This window comes from Neolamprologus brichardi, chromosome 20, assembly GCF_056152115.1.
Source record: "Neolamprologus brichardi isolate AB-2024 chromosome 20, ASM5615211v1, whole genome shotgun sequence".
In the NCBI taxonomy this organism is placed as follows: Eukaryota; Metazoa; Chordata; class Actinopteri; order Cichliformes; family Cichlidae; genus Neolamprologus; species Neolamprologus brichardi.
Window position 1 is genome coordinate 32078512 of NC_142123.1, and position 19544 is coordinate 32098055.

At 42.9% G+C, this 19544-nt stretch overlaps 1 protein-coding gene across 5 annotated transcripts in view; it reads left to right on the forward strand.

Moving 5' to 3' along the window:
- magixa (MAGI family member, X-linked a) overlaps nt 1-19544 on the forward strand; it is a 65260-nt gene that overhangs the window by 12752 nt on the left and 32964 nt on the right. For all 5 annotated transcript variants that reach the window (XM_087833489.1, XM_087833492.1, XM_087833490.1 and 2 more), the window contains exons 2-5: nt 14898-14949; nt 15031-15277; nt 16285-16401; nt 16916-17035. In XM_087833489.1, the coding sequence (XP_087689615.1) occupies nt 14908-14949; nt 15031-15277; nt 16285-16401; nt 16916-17035 (526 nt within the window). In that variant the 5' untranslated portion in view covers nt 14898-14907. The remainder of the gene's footprint in view (nt 1-14897; nt 14950-15030; nt 15278-16284; nt 16402-16915; nt 17036-19544) is intronic.

The window sequence follows — 19544 nt, forward strand, 5'->3', positions numbered from 1 at the left end:
ACCATTAAAGGGGCAGGAGCTTAAACAGCTGTTAGGGACATCAGGTGAACTGAAAGGGTCCAGTTTAAGATGAATGAGGATTTGAACTGTGAATCATGCAGAACAACTCGAGAAGAGCCCTGGACTAAAAACACAGAACTGGAAAGCAGCAGAATCGGTCCCCTTTAGGACTGACATAAGCACAGCAGAGAGCTGCTGGTGAAGCTGATGTGCTTGCATGTTACCATGGTTACACAGACACAGCTCATGAACAGAAAGTGGATTTTATTTTCTCTCCCTATATTTGAGAAGTGGCCATTATCTGAAACACTGCACAGCAGAGCTTTTGTTCTCCAACGCGTGATGCAATAAGAAAAGCTTGAGTGCTACCGAGGTCAAACCAGAGTTTGTGCCTGTGTGACGTTTCTGAGTTTTCTCTCATGGTCCAAATAACTTGTTTAGGTCGACTGGTAATTGTAAATTAGTCGTGGGTGTGGGTGAAGGTGGCAGGGTCTCTTTCTATTAGACATGTTAGTCTACCCCAGGGGTAGGCAACTCCAGGCCTCGAGTGCCGGTGTCCTGCAGGTTTTAGATCACACCCTGGGTTAACACACCTGAATCAAATGATTAGTTCATTACCAGGCCTCTGGAGAACTTCAAGAAATGCTGAGGAGTAGGGATGGGTATCGTTTAGGTTTTATCCGATACCGGTGCCAAACCGGTACTTTTGAAACGGTGCCGGTGCTTAAACGGTGCTCAAACCGGTGCTTAAAGAATGGAGAACACAAAATTGGTCCAAAAACCTCTCATGTTCAACTGTTTTTTTGTAAAAAGATAACAATGTTAGCCTTTTCTGCAGCTATGGGGCATATATGGTATCACTCTTGGCTGGAAGCAGTGCTTAAACAATGGAAAAAACACAAACTTTGTCCAAAAACCTCTCATGTTTAAGTGTTTTCCACTTTTTCTTTGGTCATTTTAGCCTTTTTGTCCAGGGTGAAGGGAGTATCTGCCATCAAACAAGAAGACAGCCGCATGTAGCTATGATGGTGTTTGCTAGTTCACCTTACATGCATTAATGTAATAACGTGGTTAGCCTACTCAACGTAAATTACACACGAACAACATGAAGCGACTCACGCAGAGAAGAACGGCTGCTGCTGCATCATCATCCTCATCATTTCTGCTACACTGGCAGGGCTAGGGGCCAGGACTCTCCTCTTCGGGTTTTTGGGGGATGTTGCTAACTCCGGGTCCGATAACAGGCACCACGCCCGCAGTAGATGTGCTCGGTGTGAGGTCTCGCAGCAAGCTATCAAATACGGCGCATTTCTCGGCTTTTAACAAAACCGCTATGCGTCGCCAGGTGTTTCATCAGATTTGAGGTGTTACCTCCTTTGACAGTATTACAGTATCAGCTTAAAGCACTTGTTGCAGCTGCTGAGTTTGCATATTTTGCTGTGAAGTACAGCCAGACTTTTGACCGCTTCACCTTGGGCGTTTTAATCTGTAGCTCTGCTCTAAAAGAACGTACGTACCTGGACTTGCCTACTATCCTCGGAAACGTAAAATGATTGGCTAGAATCTAAAGTGTATCACAGCTCAGGAAAATAAAGCACCGAAATAAAGCACCGAAATGTGCGCTGCTTTTCGGTCTGGTTACTACCATTTATGTCAGAACCGGTGCCATGACACCGGTACCCATCCCTACTGAGGAGTCATTTAGCCCTTTAAATCAGCTGTGATGGATCATGGACACATCTAAAACCTGCAGGACACCGGCACTCGAGGCCTGGAGTTGCCCACCCCTGGTCTACCCTGTGACTCTGAGTTGGATAAACTGTTAACAAAATGGATAAAAGGATGGATGGATGGTGCTTTACGGCTTACAGACTGCTGAACATCCATCTAACCATCCATTTTTTTACTTTTTATTTGGGGACAGCAGCCCAGACCTCCCCATCCCTTTGCAACATGTCCAGCTCTACTGGCGGGACTCCGAGGCAAATCCAAGCCAGCCGAGAGGTATAATCTCTCCAGTGTGTCCCCAGTCCACCGCTTGTTCTCTCCGCCCAGTTGGACATTCCTCAAACACCTCACGCCCAGTAGGTATCCTGCTCTGACTTACTCCCCATATCTTACACCATCCACCCTGTTGGAGGAAGGATGCTCATTTCCAATGCTTTTAACTGCAGTCTCATTCTTTTGGTCACCATTCAGCACTCGTGAGCAAAGGTGGGGTTTAGGATCTTTAGCTTTGTTATGAAGAAATTGTATCTTTAGAAAACAGTTTTGTTCCCTGATGAACTTATGTGAAAACACCAGGCGACACTAAGAACTAAAGGGTTAATTAGTGAACCGATACAATGTAATGCCATTATTATTGCAAGTTTAAATGAGATAAGAAGGGAACAATAATGTTAATTATGGTTTGGGATTTTGAATTTGCATTGAAAAGATGCAGCTGCAATAATTTTAGAACTTCATTTCATCCTGTTATTGTGGGATACTGGGCTAATTTTCCCTATTTGTTGTGAGAACAACGTGTTTTTTGTCTGGTTGATTCCAATTATCGGAAAACAGCTGAGATAATGAGATGATTAACTTATCTGAAGCTCACAGGCTGATATAAAATGACAGTAATAACAGCTGTTTTCTAATTCTCTGCAAATCTGGGAGCAGAATGTGGATTTATTTAGTCAGGCTACATAAAAACACCAGCGAGAGGAGGGAAATACGAGCAGGGCTTGTTCCAGCAGCCCAGCGACTTTAACTGCTGACTAACTGCTCGCTCTGCCCTTTGAAGAGGAGGCTCATTCAGTGCTTCGATAACTCCAACACGTTTCCTAGAAGAACTACAGAGCTTTGATGTTAAAGACTACAACTCCCAGTGGAGTGAAAAATTCTGAGTTATGAATGATGTGTTTGAGATGAGAGCGGAGAGACCTGAGAAAACGGCTTTCATCTCAAGCGGAGTCGTCTGTTGCTGATAAGTCGTCCCCACTGAGACACATCACTGCGCCGGAGGAGGCGACGCAAAAAGAAGAAGAAGAAAACGCTGTGAAACTCACAGGAAGCCTACACAGCAGCTCTCAAAAGTGATGGCAGGAGAATTTTGCTTTTTAAGGCCAAAACTCTCACCCTGATTTCCTATAAGAAATGCTCCAAAGCCCACCATGAAGTTATTTCATGTCAAGGAGCATCTAGTCTCCAAGTCTGAGTAACACGGAGCTGGGACGGTTCGATTTTTGTGAGAAACCAGCAGCGTCTGTTGGTGTCTCTGATGAGGGCCACGATTACGATAGTGAAACACTAACATTGTTCTCCATGCCTCTTGGAGGTGGATGAGGTTGCACCAGTCTGCTCTTTTTCCTTATTTTTCAGGTTAATGGCTATTCATAGCCGTTACTGCTAGTTTTTCAGGACATGAGGGGCATTAACCTCCTAGGACCTGGCGTCCACATATGTGGACATCATATTTTGGGTTGTCTTGACCAAAATACCTAATTTTACTCTACAAGGGCCTGAAATCCACTTACGAGAACATTATACTGCCACTGTTCTATCAAAATTTAAAACGAATGTCCTCATATGTTGATCTCATTTTTCTCAGAAACCAAAATTAGGTAAAAATAAAAATCTGGTAATTCTTTGTTTTTACATTCATCAGAAACCAGTCAGCCCATATAGCAAAGAAAAATAAAAAATGCATGCCATGAACGAGTTCAGGTCTTAGGAGGTTAAAGTGGAATTTCTGGGAAACCCTGGGAGTTCAGCACCTGGGCCTTAGAGCAGGGGTGGGGAACTCCAGGCCTCGTGTTCTGGTGTCCTGCAGGTTTCAGATGTGTCCTTGGTCCAACAGCTCATTTAAATGGCTAAATGACCTCCTCAGCATGTCTTGAAGTTCCCCAGAGGCCTGGTAATGAACTCATCATTTGATTCAGGTGTGTTGACCCAGGGTGAGATCTAAAACCTGCAGGACACCAGCCCTCGAGGCCTGGAGTTCCCTGCTTTAGAGGGCTGGATCCATTTATGTAACTTCTGAGGCCTCAGTCTCACAGGCCTTGAGCCTGCTGTGACTCCCTGTCAATGCCAACTACTCACCAAGTGAAACCTGAAAAAGTGCAGCACAAACTGGAAATGGTGAATGTTCACCTGGTAGTGCGTTACCGAAACATTTTAAAAGTTGCAACTTTTACTTGTTAAACTTTCTCTTAAAAAGTTTCTCCATTTCTGGTTTGCGGCACACTTCACAGCTTCACAACCAATCAGCAAGTAGTTACCAAGTGGTTTTCAGACAAGTCAGACATTTTCCATGCAGACTGGGGGTGATGCTGGAAATCTGCCAGCAGCCAAAACAATCATAAGAAGTGTTTTGGTGCAGCACTACAAAGAGGTGTGCATAATTTCACATAACAACCATTCACTGACTGGTTGTTTGGGACGTTGCCAACTGGTCTCTAGGCCTGCACGGCCATATCTGCGTTACGGAGATCTTGGGGCCTGTTCCAGCTAACACAGGTCAAAAGGTCACTTTAATAAAGGTTTGTAAAGCTTTTTAGAACAGCTTCAGTGTCACTAAGGGTTTGTTTTTGTTTCCGGCACAGGAAAATTTAGATTTCACAGCCTGTAAACAGCTGCTTAGTGCTGGGAATCTGTGAGATCTGCAGGCTATCGTACATTTTTGTTCATACAGAGCACGTGCCTATTCAGCCCTTGTTTGTAGTTAAAGTGTAATTATGCATAAATTCACAGGGATGTTCCAATTTTGGGGCCATGAGGAGGCTTTTTTAAAACAAAACAAAACAAATATGCTATTGTTTGTAACTAAAGAAGCACTTTCAGAGTTTGATAATGAAAAACAATGCTTTCTCTTTCTCCTTCTACCTGTTGGCGACAGATGAGAGAGAGTTGAACTGATGACTGCTCCTGCAAAACAATCTTTCTTTTCTCTGAAGAAGGTCCTGCTGAACTCAAACATGGCTTTGTGAGAACAGTATTTAATGAATTCAATTATTTTTGGAGCCAAAGAGTGTGCACATATTTCCCGTTTTGCACAAATGCTGTGGATCTATTTGAGCTGACACATTTTTAACTGGAGGAGATTTTTTTTCTGAGACATTCCTTCTCCTGTTTGAATATTAGGACTGTTTTTCACTGTCATGGCTGGTTTTAAAGTGCAGAGCCAGAAGATCTCCAGCCTCATTAGAGACACGGAAATGTCAGTCAGCATCTACACGCACGCACGCACACACACACACACACACACACACACACACACACACACACACACACACACACACACACACACACACACACACACACACACACAGACAGGATGAAAATGGGTTACATACAGTTAGACACAAAGAAAAGGAAACGAGGCCACAGCGAGGCGAGCATCCTCACATCCCTGCACTTCAAGGATCTCAGTGAGTGACTGACATACACATGACCTGCTGAATATTAATCCACTCACACAGAACATCACACTCCGAAACTGCAGGCAGAAGGAATTAAGGATCAAATTAGTAATTTGTTCTCTCAAATGAGTTCCTTCACCACCAACCTCCACACATCCTTGTTCAGCTCGCACGGAGACAGCGGGCTTTTCGACACACGAGCTGCTTTAAGCATAGGAAGCCTACACAGCTGCATATGACTGACCATGCTTCAGTTATCAACATGATATTAAACTGACTTGATAAACAAATAAGATAAGATAAGATAACCTTTATTAGTCCCACACGTGGGAAATTTGTTTTGTCACAGCAGGAAGTGGACAGTGCAAAAGTTATGAAGCAAAAATGAGAATACAATAAGAATAAATACAGTACACAACTGTACAGAATAGAATAAATAAAATACTATATAGAGTAGAATAAAATAGAATAAAATATACAATAAGAAAAAAAATACAACGATGCCAGAAAAGATTATTGCACATAAGTGTTATTGCACGTTTGTGGATGTGTGTGTTTGATCAGTTAAAGTCTTTATTGTGGAGTCTGACAGCAGTGGGGAGGAAAGACCTGCGAAATCTCTCCGTCCCACACCGTGGGTGCCGCAGTCTCCCACTGAAGGAGCTGCTCAGTGTTGTCAGAGTCTCCTGCATGGGGTGGGAGATGTTGTCCAACAGGGATGACAGCGTAGCCGCCATTCTCCTGTCACTCACCACCTCCACTGGGTCCAGAGGGCATCCTGGAACAGAGCTGGCCTGTTCAGTCTCTTCCTGTCCCCAGCAGAGATGCTGCCGCCCCAGCAGACCACACCATAAAAGATAGCAGAGGCCACCACAGAGTCATAGAAGGTCTTCAGGAGTGGGCCCTCCACTCCAAACGACCTGAGTCTCCGCAGCAGGTACAGCCTGCTCTGCCCTTTCCTGTAGAGGGCGTCTGAGTTATGAGTCCAGTCCAGTCTGTTGTTCAGATGAACACCAAGGTACCTGCAGCTGTCCACAGCCTCAATGTCCATACCTTGGATGTTCAGTGGTTGCAGTGGAGGATGCTTGTGCCTGCGGAAGTCTACCACCAGCTCCTTGGTTTTACTGGCGTTGATCTGGAGGTAGTTCAGCTGCACCAGTCCACAAAGCCTTGAGTCAGTCCTCTGTATTCCTTGTCGTCCCCATCAGTGATGAGGCCGACTATTGCAGAGTCATCAGAGAACTTCTGCAGGAAGCAGAATGCAATAAAATTAATAATCAAACTGATTAATAATTCATGACTGCTTATTAGTTAGTTTCATTGCTGATTCCAATGCCACCCACTCTCCTTCTCACAACACCTACACTTGACCGTTGAGAAAAAGAAGACAAAATCAAATATCTGTGATTATTTTGCTATAAAGTGGAAAAAACTTCCAGTTTAAAACTTGTTCTCCTTTAGGCAGCGTGACACAGAGAGTACACACATCTGATGCTTTCATTTCATGTTTATAGGATGGTGCTTTGTGTTTGTCATGTTTTTGCTGACTTTTAATAGAATTATTGTTAGGATGCCTGGGCCGTCGACCCGGCGTTTTGTGCTTTTGGTTCTTTGAGTTTGTTTATTTCATTATGTTCTAGTTTTCTTTGTCTAAAGGGTTAAAGGTATATTCTAAGTTTAGGTTCTCTGAGTGGTTTATGTTAGGTTGTTTGCTGTCAGTAATTATGTTTACCTCCCTCTAGCCGTGTCTTGTGTTTGGTGACTCTCGTCTCGGTTTCATTCCTCCAGTCTTTAGTGTTAAGCTTGCATGTCTTGAGTTCAGTCTGTGTGTTTCCTGTCTTATTTTGATAGTCCCTGTCCACTTTGTCTCATTAGCTCTGATTTGTCCCAGCTGTGTTTCCCTCCTGTCTCCCATTCCCTGATTGCTCCCTCTGTGTATTTAAGCCCTGTGTTTTCCTTGGTCTGTGTTGTGATCTCCCTGTTTCAGCCTTGTTAATAGTTCCAGTTTAAGTCAGTTTTCTGTGTAGCAATAAATCTGAGTTTAGTCTGCACTTTGGGTCCACCATTCCTGCCTGCCACACACAGTACATGACAGTTATAGAAACAGCCAGCATGACCGCAGACATACAGAGTTTGTCCAGTTGTCCAACCAGAATATTGGTGGTTTTTCTACATTTAGAGTCATGCAGCACACTGGAGGCAGGAATCAAGCTGAAACGGATCTTATTTTTTTAAATATAAATATGAAAATATACAGAACCAGATAGCTCTATGTAGGCTTGGACACTGGGAATACTGAGGTGGGAACACATGGCTAATGCAGACGATTTTCTTTTCCCTGTATTTTTATTTTAGGACCGTGAGGTAGCTGTTGCTATGATTTGGTGCTATATAGATAAAATTGCATTGAACTGATACAATACTGAACACAGAAGATAATGAGGAGTAAGGTTACAGGTGAGATGCAGAGCTGAAAAATATAAACAAAATGAGGCAGGGGGAAGACACAGATGGCAACAATTACCAAAATAAAGCAAGACACAACTGAACGAAGAACGAAGGGAGACAAATACAAAGACAAAAGTCAAGAATAGAAGAACACAAAGGAGAATTTACTAAATAAACACAAGGATCTCCAGAACAGAAGAATTATAGCATACAACACTTATATAAGGTATCAGGCAATAAACATGACACGCAAACACTAAGAAATAACACAACACTAAATCCCAACAATGCAGACACATAACTTTAATCCAAAGAAAACCAAAAGTACCAAACTAAAGAAACCTCAGAGCCCCAAAACTCAAAACCCTGGCTCTGAAACCAAGGGACGTGACAGAAGACGCTCTTTTCTTTCTTCTCTTTGTTAATTCATTGATATTGTTTTGTAGTAAACAAATAATTACAATCAAATCCCAAAAGTTGATTCTGTTCATCTGGACGAAGAGTTTTCAGTGGGAGAAACGTTTCGTCACTCATCCAGGTTTCTCCAATCTTATAAACAGCACATTTGCATAATGACTGAAACCAGCCCACAGGGACAAAGGGCTGGAAGGTCAGTGCCTTCATCATTAATATGCAAATTGTCATGGCCATTGATCAAAGCCCACTGATCAATGGCCACTGATCAATGGCCACTGATCAATGGCCACTGATCAATGGCCACTGATCAGTGGCCATGACAACCATTCACAGAGTTGGGGAATGGCTGCAATCACAGCATTGTAAGATGGCGAAAGATGTACCCTTAGGCCCCCTCCTCGATTCAGAGATGGTCTTTCCCTTTTCACGTAAATGTCCTCCTTGACTCCACGTTCAAACCAGCGTTCCTCCCTGTCCAGGATGTTACATCCCCATCCTTGAAAGAGTGTCCACTGGCCTGTAGGTGTAAATAGACTGCAGAGTCCTGCCTGACGAGGTCGCTCACAGAGCCAAAAAGTAGATAAACCAAATAAGATGACCCACCCACCCATAATTTAAAATGCTTGGGTCAAGGACAGAAAGAAGAGATTCTGTAAGAGACGTTAGAAACAGAATCAAAAATATTTTAATTACTGACAACAGAAAGATGCTGTTACAGGAAATCAGCATACAGATGTAAGAACAAATATGACATTTGTGTGGGATTTGTCTTACCCTGATTTACCTTCAGCGTTCCAACCCAGGAATAATCTCCTAATTATGAATTATTCTCTGAAGAAAACTCAAACAAAACATTTTGTTTTTGTGACTAAAATAACTACTTGACAAAATTCTGACTATGAGTAAACTGATATCAAATGCTCGCTTGCATACATCCCAAGTGTCCTACAATAAATGTGTAATAAAAGTACAGTAAATATCCAGCTGCGATGTGACTGCTTTATATGGTGTGTTTTGACTGACGTGTGTGTGCCTGTTATAGTGAGCTGTGGAAAATTTGAGCTTCTCTCAGGCTTTAGCGTGAATAAACCATCAGTGAGGGTCGTCTCGAGTGTTTATTACCCCTCATTGAAGGTCACAAAACTGTTTGCTTGCCTCGCCGACGCTTTCTTTAGAAGGACACACACATTCCTGTAAACACATGTCCATAACGCGAGCAATGAGTCCACTCCCTAAACACACTCTGACTTACATCACGCTGTGAACCCTGACCAGGCTTATCAGCAAAAGAGGCCACGGAAGTGAAAACGAGCGAGGGACACAAGTAGAAGAGGATTAAAGAGGAAAACCAAGGAGCTCAGAGGAGAAAGAGACACCAACACGGCTGCTGAGGTAGTTGGAGATGTCAGCTGAACGCGCAGCAGCTCACAGCGTTGATTTGTAAAGGTACGCCACACACGCTCGAGTCAAACCACCGAGTGTTGGAAAAGGCTTTTAATTTGTACGACTAAAGCGAAAGAGGTGACAGCCAGGAAGTGAAAGAGAGAGGGGACTGGAATAGGGGCGAGCGAGCATGTGTTAATGATGTGTTAATAGCGGCACATGTCGAGCTCACGCTGCGACGAGTGTCACCGCACATCCTGACAAACAGGCTCAGCCTCCGGATCCATTCATCACAGCTCTGTGCATCCCCTGCTTTAATTCTCTCCTGCCTTATTTACCTTCTTTTGCACCTCGCTGCCTTCTTTATCTCATCCTTTCCTCCTCTCCTCGCTACCTTATTTACTTTCTTGTCACTTTATTTACATCCTTACTCTATTCTTTAATTCCTTTCTGTCTTATTTATCACCTCACTAACCTATTTGCCTTCTCACTGCCTTCTTTAAATCCTCGGTACATTTCTTACCTCTTTATTTCTTACCTCTCTAACTCTTTGCTGCCTAATATGTCTCCTCAGAACCTTCTTTACCTCATCATTACCTTCTTTAATTCTTTGCTACTATTTGTAGCTCCTCACTGCTACTTTATTCACATCCTCATTTCCCTCCCTAACTCCTTCTTTACATTCCCATTACCTTCTTTACATCATTAACTTCTCCGGCTCCAGTACCACATCCAAAGAGGTTGTGAGTTAGTTCAGGTAGTTTGTGAGTTGTTTCTCTGTGATCCTCTTTTCCCTCCCTCCAGTCAGTCGCAGCAGATGGCTGCTGCTTCATGAGGCGGGTTATGCTGGAGGTTTTCTCCTCTACGCTCACCACATGCTGCTCGCTGGGCTTCTCTCTCTAATGTTTTAGGGTCCTTACTAGGGATGCAACGATACCAATTTTTTCAAACCGATACGATACCGATACTTGGATCTGAGTACTTGCTGATACAGAGTATAAAAAACGATACTTCTACCACACACACACACACATGCAATGAATTGGAAGACAGATTTTATTTTATTCTCTGCCGATAAAAAATAAAATCTTAATAAAAATGACCACAAAAAAATTCCAAGTGAAAAATAAGCTCTTCTGTTAAATTATTGCAGAGTCTCCACATTGTAATTTAACAAAATATCACTGAACTATTGGCACTGTCTCGAGCTTTCAGAATAATAAATAAACACTTCTGTTTGGAATAAAATAAATACAAATTAGGTTTGCGAATAAATTAAACTTTTAAATTATTGCAGAGTGTCCATATTGTAAACAAACAAACAAAATAATTATTATAAAATAAATAATAAATAAAATAATAATTGGCCCCCTAGTGGCCAATCTAAAGAACTACAACAGAAATGACAAGCCACCCTCTGATTAATGAAATAAGTTAGTATCGGTTCATGGTATCGGTTAACTTTTACGAGTATGAGTACACACAATATACAGTATCGGCTCCGATACCTGATACCAGTATCGGTATCGGTGCATCTCTAGTCCTTACCTTATGTGATGAAGCTTTATTGAGACGACTGTGACCATCTATTGTCTTCTGCTTATCTAGTTAAGGTGGAGCTGGAGTATATCCCAGCTGTCACAGGGCTAAAGGTGGGGTACAGCTCGGACTGGTCGCAGTCTATTGCAGACAATATGTTATATACACTTCGCTCTCAGACTGAGGGTTTGTAGGATATTTAAAAGATGAATGGGAGGCAGAGCCTTCAGCTTTCACGCCCCTCTTCTGTGAAACAGGCTAAGGATTCAGGAGACAGACACCTTCTCTACAGATCTGTATTAATGAACGAGCTGTAATCAAAAAAGTTAGATGATTGAGCTTAAAACATCACTTTTTTTTGGTCCTTGATGGATCTTCACCACTGGGCCAGAGGTGGCTGAAGTCACAGGAACTGAGAGGTGCAGGCGTTGAGATAGCATCTCAGTGCTCGTTTGTACTTAATGTAAAGTCGCCAGTCTCTTTTTTTCTTCCTTTTTTCTTTTTTTTGTCCTCTTTAGTCTGTCTAGTTTTAAACTGTTACATTTCAGGCTGTGTAAAAATCATCTTTGCAGTTTTCAGAGTTTTGTCTCCTTTCAGATGAGATGGATCACATCAGTTACTATCATGTCGCCTGGATCTCTATGAGTCGCTGTGGTACAACAATTTATCATTACAGCTGCAGTTTTGTTTAGTGTGTTTGTGCTAAATGAAATGTAATAACGGTGTTTAGTGTTTGTTAACTGTGCTGCGTTAAAATAAATTGTTAACATAAGAAAGAACAGATGATTATCTTCCAGATAGATGTTGTTCATCAACACCTGCAGTCACCAGTCTCATCACTGATGGTGCACTAGAGCGCGAATTTCAAAATAAAAGATGCTTGACTCCTCACCTTTGGGTGTAGAAACTGTGGATCTGAAAGCTTCTTGGTTGTAGCTGCAGACACAGCTCTCATCAGCATCGATGAGCCTCCACACGACATCTAGCTCAGGTCCATTTAAGTGTGAGGTCTGTGGGGAATTGTTGAACTGAGCGGTCAGGACAGGATGTCGGCTCTGGGCCGAAGATGACCTTGAATTGTGAGTGGCTAAATTTTAATCAGCCATGGCTTTTTGAATTTTATGCAGCTATCCCTGGAACTTTTTAATCGCACCTTGTAAAAAAATTGAATTGCACGGGTCGTTTCATATAAACATTTAGCTGAAGGTCTTTCTGTAATAACCTCATTAGAGTAGGTTTCAGACCTCCTTCCACGCTTCCAAGCCAGGAAGCCTTGCTGTCTCCTCGTCTCCTTCTCTCCTTAATCCCTAAAATAAGCTGCCTCATGTCCTCACTTGCAGGAAAGCTTCCTTGCTTGTGTTTTTGTCAGTCAGATAAATTTTGAGGCTCAGATTGTGAAATGCTGCTCAGGGACGACGTTGTTTGTTTCTTCACTGACTCCCACATTCACATATGCTCATCCATATTTAATGTACTACGTCTGGTAGCCTGTGTGTGTGTGTGTGTGTGTGTGCCTGTGTGTGTGTGTGTTTCTCTGTGGGTATAACTGTGTATAAATGCAACGGTGGCAGTGACGAGTCTGTGTTTGTGCATACATGAGTGTGTATATGATTGTGTTTAACGCTGTGTGTGTGTGTGTGTGTGTGTGTGTGGCTCCCTGCTGTCTGCCACCATCTGCTGTTCCCTAAGACTGGAGCAGCGAGTCGACGAGTCTGTGGAGGAGCTGGTCTCAAACAGGAAGCTGAACTCTGCCGATGACATGTTTTTCTGCCGCTCGGGGTCAAAATTAAAATGCGGCAGAACAAAAATGTCTCACGGTCGGCAGTTTAGAAGTTTTACTGAGCAAGGACGCAAAAAAGACAAGTCTTTACTTCTAGTAAGGGTATGAGGACACAGAATCTTCTTCTTCTAAAGGAAACAAAGAAGGAAAGAAGTTTCTTAGACACCTTGTTTGGCCTTTTAACCCTTTAAAACCGGTCGGAGCGGGCACGCTCTGTTTTGCGTAACTATTTTTAAATCCCGGTAGCTCTGCAACCGCGCAAGCTAGAGCAATAATTTTTTTTGCATATGAAACTGGAGGAGTTGTACTTACATCTTATGCCATCAGCTTGTCCTCGGTCACAGTTTCCTTCCACATATAGCTTTGCAAAAACTGCATAAAAAGCACTTGCAGCAACAAAAACATAATATTCCAGAAACACGCTTTGCTGATCCGATCAGCTGTTCATAACACTTCCTACGTCCATCAGCGCGAACTATCGCATGTCCGCCATGACCTGCCCGAAACCGGAAGTGACGTCATTTTCGCGGAAATGTAGTTTTTTACCATCAAGGCCTCAAGTTATGTTTGACTTTATGCCTTTCTGTGTCGTTTCTGGGATGCTTAGGACTCATATTGCACTGCTGGAAATAGTTTATTTTGATGCATATGCTGCTTTTTTTGCAAATTTGCACTATAATATTTATTTTCGTTTTTCCTGCAGTATATAAAAATTGGTGTATTTCAAAAATAAAACTATGAAGACACTCAAAATAAATTTCCTGTGGTGGGAAACTATTTTGTGCAACTTTTTTGTATTTACAGTTTTGAGGGATAAGCCTCTTAAATTTCTCTAACTAGAAATATATGTTAAAAAACAAAAACGATTTTCAATTTTTTTGTAGTTTATTGCACATTTTTGCAATTTATGTAATTATCCATCCATCCATCTTCATCCGCTTTATCAGAGGCCGGGTCGCGGGGGCAGCAGCCTAAGCAAAGAGGCCCATGTAATTACTATGCACTTAATGCAGACATATTATTAAAATCTGGGCTATAATGGTTTTATTGATGTATAGCAACTTGAAATGCTCGCAAAAATGGCTCTACAGCATGTAAAAATATAATATAAGCTCTGGCGGACTTGGTTCTATGGTAGGTCTTAAAGGGTTAAGTGAGGAGGCTAGGAAAGTAAGGGTAAAGAAGTTTCCTAGTCAAATAAATAGGAGAAAATAAGCTTCCTGTAGTAAGGAAAGAAGAAGGTAAGTCATGAATAGAAGTGGGGAAAGAAGGTTCCTGTCCTATTAAAGATTATGGATGAATCCTAGTTAGATAGCAAGAAGTTAAAGAATCAAAGTAGGAGGCTTGTTAGGGGGTAAGGAAGCTTCCAATGCATCCTATGTCAATAATGAGGAAACAACACTTCTGATTTTTCTGCTGGAAGGAAAACGCAAACTTGAGTTTTCCAGAATCAACTTTTGGTCTGGTCCTTAAAATCCTGAGGCTCTGAGTAGTGGCTGGATGTCACGAGATGTCAACTGCAGCACATTTGTAGCTTTAAACTAATAACAAGAAGAAGAATTTAAAAAAGACGGCTTTATCGTTCAAGTAAGATACGAAAGCTATTTATCCAAATTACTGTCGTCCGCTTCAATCTTTCCGAGTCCTCTCTGGCAGAAAACAGTGACACATTGATGGATCAGTTAATTGGAAAACTGAAGAACTGGATCTGAATTTTAATCCAAGAATGTAAATGTGAGTTGCTGTCAGGGCAGAAGTTAAACGATCAGTTTTTCTTGATGTGTGGAGATCTGCTTCTGCTTCACGGAGCAGCTAAGCTGAACCATGAGTCATTCTGCCAGCGTTTAGTTCAGATCACCTGTCAGCATGAGCCGATGAAGTCTGCTGTTGAGCTCGCTCAGTGACTTCCTGTGTTCTTGTGTCTGCAGCTCGGCCGCCATGTCTAAAGCGACGGTGAAGAAGCTGCACTGGCGCTCCAAGGTACCGAAACGTGCAACGCCTGCAGTGACAACGGAGGTGAACCATTTCCTGTGAGAACTTCATCCTCTGTGTCGTCTGCAGGTGCAGGAGAGCTTCGTCCCGCTGGGCGGCGGCACCGGTGGCTCGGGGGAGCTGGGGCTGGCCATCGGGGGCGGGGCTGACTATGGCGAGTTCCCGTTCGTCACGGCCGCCCCCGGGGGCGGACCCACGGTGGGCGACATCATCCTGGAGATTGGAGGGACACCTGTGTTGGGAATGACCCTCGGTGATGTCAGAGGAGTCCTGAACTCCTGTCCTCATCCAATCAGAATCAAGACTGTCTCACCAGGTGAGAGAACAGTTTGTTAATGACCTGATGTGATGTTTGACGTTTAGTTTGTTCATCTGGAAAACATAAAAGAAGGAAAATTGGTCACTTTTTTCACTTCTTATTTTTGTGTCTTTATTGGCTGAAACCGGCTCCATAAAATGTCTCATTAACCTGACACGTGTAATGTTCACATTAAGATGCTCAAAGGGATTTTTATGAAGCTAAAATAAATATATATAATAATATAAATTAATTACTGGCTGACTGAAAGAAGAGGAATCTGCACTGCTTAATAACTCTTTCAGTCGTTTTTAATGCAACATTTTGTTGCCTTTTCAAAATAACAGAAAGCAGAACTTAACAGTTCTGCGTTATGTATGTTTGTTTTGGTCTGTTCACCTTTGAAATGCTTCTTGAATAAATAAAGACGAGTTTTGTGTAGTCAAACCAGCGATTTACTTTTTTGTTACTTTTATTCTTTAATTCATTTTCTGAATCTTGAATCTCATGATTTGGTTTTAGCTGACGTCATTTTTCACCCCTCAGCTGTAAAAGGTGACCTCAAGGTCAGAGGTCAAGCTTTCTTAAATTCTTTTGAATGTGATAACTTGAGAACAAGGCGATGCAGGATTTTGAAATTGATACCATAGATGTATCTACTGGGAGGCTGACGGGTATCATTGGCGCACGCCAGTATTTTTGTCATTATTATTAATGACAAAAAAGCAAAACTGTGATTATCAACAAAGATTTAGCCAGCTTCAGTCGAGAAAGACACAGTTCTATTCGGTTATAATAAGCTAACTGTACTTTCATGTAACATTTTATTCTGAAAAGAAACTACTTCCTGCAGTTGTCAGATCAGTGTAGTGAGGAGAATGCGGCAGTTTAAGATATAAGCAACGGAGTGAAATAGAGGTAACTCAAAGCTGTTCTCAAGTTCAGCATAATGGCAAATGTGCTGTATGCCTGTGACATATGTGTGTGTGTGTGTGTGTGTGTGTGTGTGTGTGTGTGTGTCCCAGGTTCATCTCTGTGTAAAGACCTCAGGTTGTACCTCAGTAAGTGTTTCACGCCGGGCTCCATGGACAGTCAGCTGCAGCAGCTCATCAGGGAGAACCTGTACCTGCGCGCCGTGCCCTGTAAGACACACCTGCACACACACACACACACCTGCATGCACACACACACACACAGTCTGGTGTTGCTATCCTCGTGGGGACATCTCATTGACATAATGGTTTCCCTAGCCACTTACCCTAACCATCAAAGATTAATGCCTAACCCTTACCCCAGTACAACGCCAAAGATGACTGTTGAGGGAAGGAGAAGAGGAGCAGGAACAGGAACTTTAAAGGAGAGTCCGGATGATCCAGCAACCTCTAGGACTGTGCATTAAAAGCTTTAGTAAAAGAGAACTAAATCCAACTATCTCTACACCTAACCATAATCCAATTGTAACCCTGACACTAAAACCACATTTTGAGTGTGAAAAATGCCTTCAACCCCGCGGGGATTGGGACTGTGGTCCCCACAGTAAGATTTCAGATTTTGGTCCCCACCAAGATAGGAATCATCTTCTGATTCACTTTCTCCAACAACACAAAACCTGTCCAGCGTACACCCAGTGATCACATGACTCTGCCCTCCCTGAAGGTACGACCAGGCAGCCTCGAGATGGAGAGATTTCAGGTGTGGACTACAACTTTGTCTCCATCGAGGAATTTTTCTCTCTGGAGGAGTCCGGAGCTCTGCTGGAGAGCGGCAAATTCAAAGGTAAGGAAAACAAACACACCCTCAGGAATACTGCAGTGTAATGAAAATATACTCAGATTATATGAAACTCCAGTGAATGATCTGAAAAGTGTGATTTATATCACGGTGTGATGTTTTTACAGTGTGGAATGACTAATTTTGACTGTGTTTACTTTTTGTTTTTTTGTTGGTTTTTTTTGGAAGAGGCGTGAGGAAAAGAGGATTTTGTGTCTCTAATCCTCCAAACCTCAGAAATGAAACCTGCCTCCCCCTCTGTCCTCCCCCCACGCAGCACTCCACCGTATTAATCTGATGGGATTAATGAAACTAAAATAGAAACAGAATTCACACATAGAGTCTGTTTCGATGCGTCTCTGCGTCTCTCACTAATGCTCCCGAACATTTTAATTTGACAGTTTATCTATTTTCAGTTCCTGTTGAAAACATTTCAAAACAAAAGACTGCTGTGCCTTCACATTATTAGATGATTCAGTATTCATACAATTTGATTAATTGTTTTGTTTAATCCTCGTATAAGAAACTGAAATTGTGCTGGTTGGTGAAAAGCTTAATTTTAAAAAGCTGATACAACAGTAGGTATAAAATCTAAATTAAACACAAATTGGGAACACAGGAAGGCAAGCGGAGGATCTGAGAAAGACAGCTCAAAAAAATTAAGGGATCACTTGATCATCACAGTCCAGCACAAAGTCGGGTAACCCTCAGGGACATCAGCACAAACCACTCTGAATGCTTTTCAGCTGCTTTGGTGCAAATCAAAGTGAGAACAGGCGCTCTGGAGAGCAACAACACGACGACCTCCAAAGACGAAACGGTTTCGCAGGTCATTGATTTCTCCTCATCCCTCCGGGCTGATTTTTCTCTAATTTTGCTTTCTGTTTATGTCCTCGTCACTGTCAGTGTCACGAGACAATACTTGCAGACCAATCATGGTTACACGGGTATTCCACCTCATCTAGGATGAGACATCGATACGTGCCGTCACAAGGAAACACAGGCCAAAGAGTGTGGAAGAGATACCAGGATATGGGCTATTAGGAGCACCGCCAGGACCCTACAACACGATCTCCAGCAAGCTACATACAGTGGCTTGCAAAAGTATTCGGCCCCCTTGAACTTTTGCCTGATAAGTGCACCTGTGTGTAATCTAATGTCAGTACAAATACAGCTGCTCTGTGACGGCCTCAGAGGTTGTCTAAGAGAATATTGGGAGCAACAACACCATGAAGTCCAAAGAACACACCAGACAGGTCAGGGATAAAGTTATTGAGAAATTTAAAGCAGGCTTAGGCTACAAAAGATTTCCCAAGCCTTGAACATCCCACGGAGCACTGTTCAAGCGATCGTTCAGAACTGGAAGGAGTTTGGCACAACTGTAAACCTACCAAGACAAGGCCGTCCACCTGAACTCACAGGCCGAACAAGGAGAGCGCTGATCAGAAATGCAGCCAAGAGGCCCATGGTGACTCTGGACGAGCTGCAGAGATCTACAGCTCAGGTGGGGGAATCTGTCCATAGGACAACTATTAGTCGTGCACTGCACAAAGTTGGGTTATATGGAGGAGTGGCAAGAAGAAAGCCATTGTTAACAGAAAACAATAAGAAGTCCCGTTTGCAGTTTGCCACAAGCCATGTGGGGGACACAGCAAACATGTGGGGGACACAGCAAACATGTGGGGGACACAGCAAACATGTGGGGGACACAGCAAACATGTGGAAGAAAGTGCTCTGGTCAGATGAGACCAAAATGGAAGTTTTTGGCCAAAATGCAAAACGCTATGTGTGGCAGAAAACTAACACTGCACATCACTCTGAACACACCATCCCCACTGTCAGATATGGTGGTGGCAGCATCATGCTCTGGGGGTGCTTCTCTTCAGCAGGGACAGGGAAGCTGGTCAGAGTTGATGGGAAGATGGATGGAGCCAAATACAGGGCAACCTTGGAAGAAAACCTCTTGGAGTCTGCAAAAGACTTGAGACTGGAGCGGAGGTTCACCTTCCAGCAGGACAACGACCCTAAACATAAAGCCAGGGCAACAATGGGATGGTTTAAAACACAGGTGTCGAACTCCAGGCTTCGAGGGCCGGTGTCCTGCAGGTTTTAGATGTGTCCTTGATCCAACACAGCTGATTTAAATGGCTAAACGACCTCCTCAACATGTCTTGAAGTTCTCCAGAGGCCTGGTAATGAACTAATCATTTGATTCAGGTGTGCTGATCCAGGGTGATATCTAAAACCTGCAGGACACCGGCCCTCGAGGCCTGGAGTTCGACACCCCTGGTTTAAAACAAAACATATCCATGTGTTAGAATGGCCCAGTCAAAGTCCAGATCTAAATCCAATCGAGAATCTGTGGCAAGATCTGAAAACTGCTGTTTACAAACGCTGTCCATCTAATCTGACTGAGCTGGAGCTGTTTTGCAAAGAAGAATGGGCAAAGATTTCAGTCTGTAGATGTGCAAAGCTGGTAGAGACAGACCCTAAAAGACTGGCAGCTGTAACTGCA